Genomic DNA, 6,000 nt, shown 5'->3' with positions numbered 1-6,000 from the left:
ACTATGAGGTGCCATCAGTCACGAACAAAAAAACTATATTTACGGTCCTATACAGACCCCCAAACGGAAGCTTCTGAGCATTTTTAAGCTACATTGACAGTCTGCTTTTTTTTGTTGCAGAAAATCGGTATGCGTTAGCGATTGGGGGGGACCTGCACATCAATGTGACAAACGAAACCACTGCTTCTCTTGACTTTCTTGTCGTTTTGCGAAGCAATAAATTTCACAACGCCATAGGTCCTCCCACGCGTGTTACTTCCATGATGTCATCTGTACTTGATTTTTTTTATTACAAATGCACCTTCAGATGAAATCATGTGAGGCAGAATATGCGCCGACATCAGTGACCACATGCCTATCTTTCTAATGGTAGAGCGGAATAAACCTCTCGAAGTCAAAAAAACTAAGAACGCTTACCGCCAAAAATTGTCGTCCACTCTGCAAACATTCCGTGACACGCTTATGCAGGTCGACTGGCAGGCCGTAACGACACTAACTGATGCAAGTGCGACATATCGAAAATTCCTCGAAATATTTAAAAAACCACTATTTTGCTTCTTTCCCGAGAAAACCCTGCCAACACGCCAAGTCTCTGAAGCCCTGAGTAACGAGGGAACACATCCCATTGATCAATGAGATATTAAGACATTATCTATGTTTTATTCAATCACGTAACCAGAGCAAATTGAAAAGGTTTATGGAGTTCTGTAACAAGTTATTAAAACTTTAAAACAAGATAAAATATAATACTACAACCGGGGTTTTTTATAGCACTTGCTTGCAGAATTCTGAAGTGGTATGAAAAAAACTGAACTACATTTTTAACCCCAACATAGGCAATGCTCCGAATAATAGCCTTGTTATTGACAATGAAGACAGAGGCGGTAAAGAACTTGCAGATCGTTTTAATGACTTTTTCATCGAAATAGAACAAGGCGTACACACTCCTGAAGCTGCGGTAGACATTCCAATTTGAAGCGAAAGCTTATTTTTCTGCCCAACCCACCCGTATGAAATAGTAACGTTGTTTTACAAGTTTAAAAACAGCCATTGTTGCGATGCTGATGACTTGGAAGTCAGACGAAATTAGCATGTGTTGCAATTTATTGCCCCCACACTGGCGGATGTTTTTAACGCGGCACTTTTAACAGGGGTCTTTCCTTACAAAATGAGGACTTCGGAGGTCGTAATTATCCACAAAGCTGGAGATAAAAAGATGGTTTGCAGCTGTAGTATGGCCTCAATTTTGCCTGTTTTCCAGAAATGTCAGAAAAGCTCATTATTGTTCGCAATGGAAGTTGTTAGGTCTGCATAAACTCATAGACGATTCTCAATTCACCTTGAGAAAAGGCCTCCCCACACGAAGCGCAATACTGGCGCAAAATGAAATATTATTGCAAAATTTTGAAAATAAACTGACACAAGGAGTGTATCTTGACTTCAGTAAAGCATTTGATTGTGTGGATCATTTACCTGTATGTGGAAAATGAAAAAACCACGGTTCTCGTTGGTCAGCTCAGAACCTAATTAAATCTTTTGTTTCGAAACATTACCAGTATGTAGAAATAAATATATGCAAATCAGCGTTGAGAACTATTTATTTAGTTGTCCCTCGAGGCAGTATTCTTGGACAGATACTTTTTTTGTAAGAGTATTATTGTCAAGTAACATAAAACTTGCAAATTTGTTATTTACGCAGATGACTGCGCAATGTTCACTAGTAGAAAAGATATAAAAGCAATAACACGAACACCCAGTTATTTCTGCTACCAGCTGAAAGAATGGCGCAGAAAAACAACTTAACACTGAAGGAAGCAAAAACAAAATGCGTATTGCATGGGACCCAAAATACCTGGGTGTCCTATAGAGACGCAACTAATCTAGGCCCCTTCAGTATTGCAGAATTTAAGGCAAAAATCGTAAACGCCCCTATGTACGAGATTTCGGGTACGTTAAAGATTCGTAGGTGTTCAAACGTAATCCGCAGCCCTCTACTAAGGCGCGCCTCCTCGACTCCGTTGCCTCGGCGCGTTAAGCCCTACAATCAGAATTAGAAACAGTATTTCAGTAAAAAAATTCATAAAAACACTGGGCGTTACCTTTACAAAGCACATGTCGTGGAATGACCGCGTTAGAAATTTGTAAATAAGGTGAGCAAAATAATCTGCATTTTAATCCGCAATAGGCCCTTGCCACAACGTAGGATTAAAAAGCTCCTGTACCACTCGCCTTTTTACTCGCAACTTTCTTACTGATTGACTGATTGAGTGATTGTACGGTTTAACACACCGACGAAACCCCGGCGATGACGCCAGCCGTAGCGGAGGGCTCCGGAATAATTTTGACCCTCTGGGGACCTTAAACGTGCCCTAAATTTCGCACACACGGGCGTTTTTGCTTCTCGCCTCCATCACAAAAGCGGCCGCCGTGACCGGGAATCGAACCGGCGACCTCGTTCTGAGCAGCGCAACGCCTTACCCACTGAGCCACCATGGCGTACTGCGCACTAGTGTAGGCTAAAACCACTTCATCCAACCTACACAGAATTTATTTACTACAGAAAAAAGCTTTTCGTGTTATAGAAAATGTTCCATACCTACAGCACACAGCACCACTAGGAAAAAACATGCGATAAAGAAACCGAAATATATGCATATTCAGCCTTATGTTCACCTAGAAAAGGGCCGCACAGGGAAGGCTGCGTATGTTACTAGAGCTTGCTGATCTCAATATACGTAACAATAATATCCCCTACGCTACAGAACACCATGACAGATACCATTTTCTGGTACTACGTACCGAACGGAACAAATTGGGTACGCATTACACGTAGTAGGGAGCAATGGGAGACCGGATTGCTCCACTCCAACCAAGCGGACCAAGTCCGTAGGTGCTGTTCAGCTGTCCTAAAGCACTGCGACATCCCAAATGCTTTTGGTCGACGTCTAGCATTACTGGCTGTCACTCCATCAATAAAGATATTGCTGTCGTTATCTCCAAGAAACCAGACGAAGCTTTTTTAGGAGTGTTCACTTTTATTATCGCTGCGAAGACGCTCTAATGCAGTAATTATCTGTCCCAGTGTTCAGCCTTGCCAAGGGAAAGGGAACCAAACAAAGAACCATACGGTGACAAGCAAGGATGAACAGCAACTTCGGCAGAGCCCGAATGTCCTACAAACATTTCCGCTCGGCTGCTCCGGCTTTGGCGAAAGCTATGAAGATCTGTTCCAGCGTGTTGTCACCAACAATAGCGTATTCAAGCGAGAAGTCTTTCTCGAGGTCGTGCACCTTTCTAAAAAGCTCACTCCACTTGATGCGCTCCACCAGGTAATAGCTGAACACATTCTGAAAAAAAAAAGAAAGTTCGCGTCGTGAGATAAGCACAAAAAGTATATTCTCACTCGTCGTGACCTCTTCTCCATGATTACGCAAGTGCTGCACGTTACAAAAAAATGGCGTTATGTGGCGAACAAATAAACGATCACTAACAAGAACCTATAAATAATATGAACACATAGAAAACAAACAAGGTATTTTAAAATTTGGTCATATTCGGGACGAGTATAACGTTACAAATAATTTATTTATTTCACAACCACGTACGCTCGACTTGTAATTATTTTCAGTATTAATTCGTGGTACTGCCGCGTATTTGCGCATACTATTGGGGTGAAGGCGTTGCTTTCTCATTCTTTCATAAAGATGTTAAACGACTGGTAATTATTTCAAATGAAGATACTTTTTTGTTATTAGGTGCTTCACCTAATTCGCAGAAGAAAATGTAGGTCTGGGCGGGTTGCTATTTTACAACAGAAGCCATGCAGAAGGAACGAAGAAGGAAACGAAAAAAAGCAAGAAAGAGGCGCCCACTTCGCTGACAATGTCTTTTCTGAAAACACGAGCCACTTTATCCCCACCGTAGTTGCGAACAACTACGCACGAAAAGAATGCCACTAGCCTACCAGTTAAAAGTGATTTAGCGGGCATTGGAGACCTTGGAGCGTGATCATGAAGCCACTGCACCAGCGGAACCTCGAAATTTCGCAGAAATTAAGCCTTGATGTTAACAATGTAGCTTATGTTAAGGTTGTAAGACTAGCCTAAATAACGTACCACCATTCCCGGCGGCTTGTATATGTGTTATTGACTTAACATATCAGGCGTCTTTTTTAGAAATTAGCCAATTACACCTCAAGCGAATATGAGAAAGAAAGTGGAAATTCTTTAGCGGAACTAAATGAAACGCTGTCAAATCTATTATAAGATGTTTTATATCTAATGGAATAGGTAGTTTATAGCCACAACTATTTACATATTGGTACAATTTGAATAATGTTAAAATAGGCTTGCATTTGGCCTATCTGAAATTCAAACACTCAATTTGATGCGACATTCTTTAAAACTCCAATTAAATTAGTTCATTTTAAACCTGATCGAGAAACATAAGACCATGAAGGTGTCATTTATAGCGGATCAGATTGAGTTGGCCTAGCAGTCGAAACTGGTTAACAGAAGTAAAACGATTGAGTAATTGATTGTATGGTTTAACGCGCTCATGCAAAGCAGGCGATGATGCGCGCCGTAGTGAAGGGCTCCGGATTAAATTTGACCACCTGGGGATGCTTACATCCGCAGTAATATCGAACACCCGGACGTTGTTGCTTTTCGCCTCCATCAGAGACGCAGCCGCCGCCACCGCGATTCGAAACCGCATTCTCGTGTTCAGCAGTGCAACACTTTAGTCACTGAGCCACCACAGCGGGTAGAAAAAAAAGTGACTTTCGTGCATATAACAATGCATTAATCAAGAAAACGGTGCCAATAGGAAAGGCCTGAAAGCAAATCGAAAGAAAGGTCAGGCTTGAAAGCTAGCCATAGGAAAAAATCAAAATATACGGACTCAGAGATGAGAAGGGTAACATTATGCACCACTTGGACCAGATAATAAAGATAGTGGAACTATTGTACACCAGCTTGTATGCCCGCGACGTTAGACCAGGGGAAACTACGCAGAGTACAAGGTTAGCTTCTGATGCCCCCCGAGTAACAAAAGAGGAAGTTGTAAGTGCTTCAAAGACATGAGAATAACAAACCCTGCAGTTGACTTTTCCATAACCGCGTGTATTTAGAAAAAAAGGAGGAGATATTATACTGAAAAAGCCTACTGTACTATTGTTGGAATGCTTGAAGACTCAAAAAAGGCCCATAGCAAGGAAAAACTCCAACATTGTTCTGGTTCATAGTAAATGAGTTTCCAAGGACTTCAAGAAATCCCCCACTAGCCTACTCTCATTTGGTTACAAGATGTTTACCAAAGCTATAATTAGCCGCTTAGGGTGCAGCCTCGATTCCCATTAACCCAGTGAGTAGACTGGGTTTTGGAAAGGAGTCTCAACCATAAATCCCATCCATGCCGTTAATCATGTGGTAAGAAAGCCACAGAGTACACTAAAGGCCTTTACATGGCATGTATAGATTTTGTGAAAGCATTTGGTTCCGTATTAACTGCAGCCGTTTAAAAGTACCAAAGGTCAGGGAATAGAGAAAACTTACATAATACTTCAAGAAGACATATATAAGGCGCACATGAATAGTATAACCGTCCACAAGCAAAGCGATAGATTCCCAAACCAAAAGGGAGTAAGACAGGTAGATACCATCTCTCTAAAACTATTCGCAGCTTCTCTGGAGAGGTATATAGAAATCTTGACTAGGAAAACATTGGATTAGGATAAATTGGAAATAATTGAGGCATTTAAGGTTTGCGGACACCATAGTCTTGTTTGTGAGACTGCAGAACGCAAGTTAACAATGCTTGAACTACAATCAGAAAGTACGGCCTTGATGCTAAAAATAAACATGAGTAAAGCTAAAATATAGAGGAAGAAGCATGCCAAATACGTCATAATCAGCTTAGAAAACGAAACACTAGAAGTGAAAGAATACAGCTACCTCGGGCAGATTGTTAGTGCTGGCCTCAACCACGATGAAGAAATCC

General features: G+C 41.3%; 1 protein-coding gene across 1 annotated transcript in view; it reads right to left on the bottom strand.

Moving 5' to 3' along the window:
* Positions 1-3,057: 3,057 nt before the first annotated feature.
* LOC144163771 (phospholipid-transporting ATPase ABCA3-like) overlaps positions 3,058-6,000 on the bottom strand; it is a 75,717-nt gene continuing 72,774 nt past the window's right edge. The window contains exon 7 of the mRNA XM_077694496.1: positions 3,058-3,347. Coding sequence (XP_077550622.1) covers positions 3,174-3,347 — 174 coding nt within the window. The 3' untranslated portion in view covers positions 3,058-3,173. The remainder of the gene's footprint in view (positions 3,348-6,000) is intronic.

The sequence above is a fragment of the Haemaphysalis longicornis genome, unplaced genomic scaffold, assembly GCF_048455015.1.
Source record: "Haemaphysalis longicornis isolate Haplotype H1 unplaced genomic scaffold, Haemaphysalis longicornis Haplotype H1 scaffold_13, whole genome shotgun sequence".
Classification (NCBI taxonomy): Eukaryota; Metazoa; Arthropoda; class Arachnida; order Ixodida; family Ixodidae; genus Haemaphysalis; species Haemaphysalis longicornis.
Note: the sequence above shows the minus strand (reverse complement) of the source record. Positions and strands in the feature narration are given on the sequence as shown.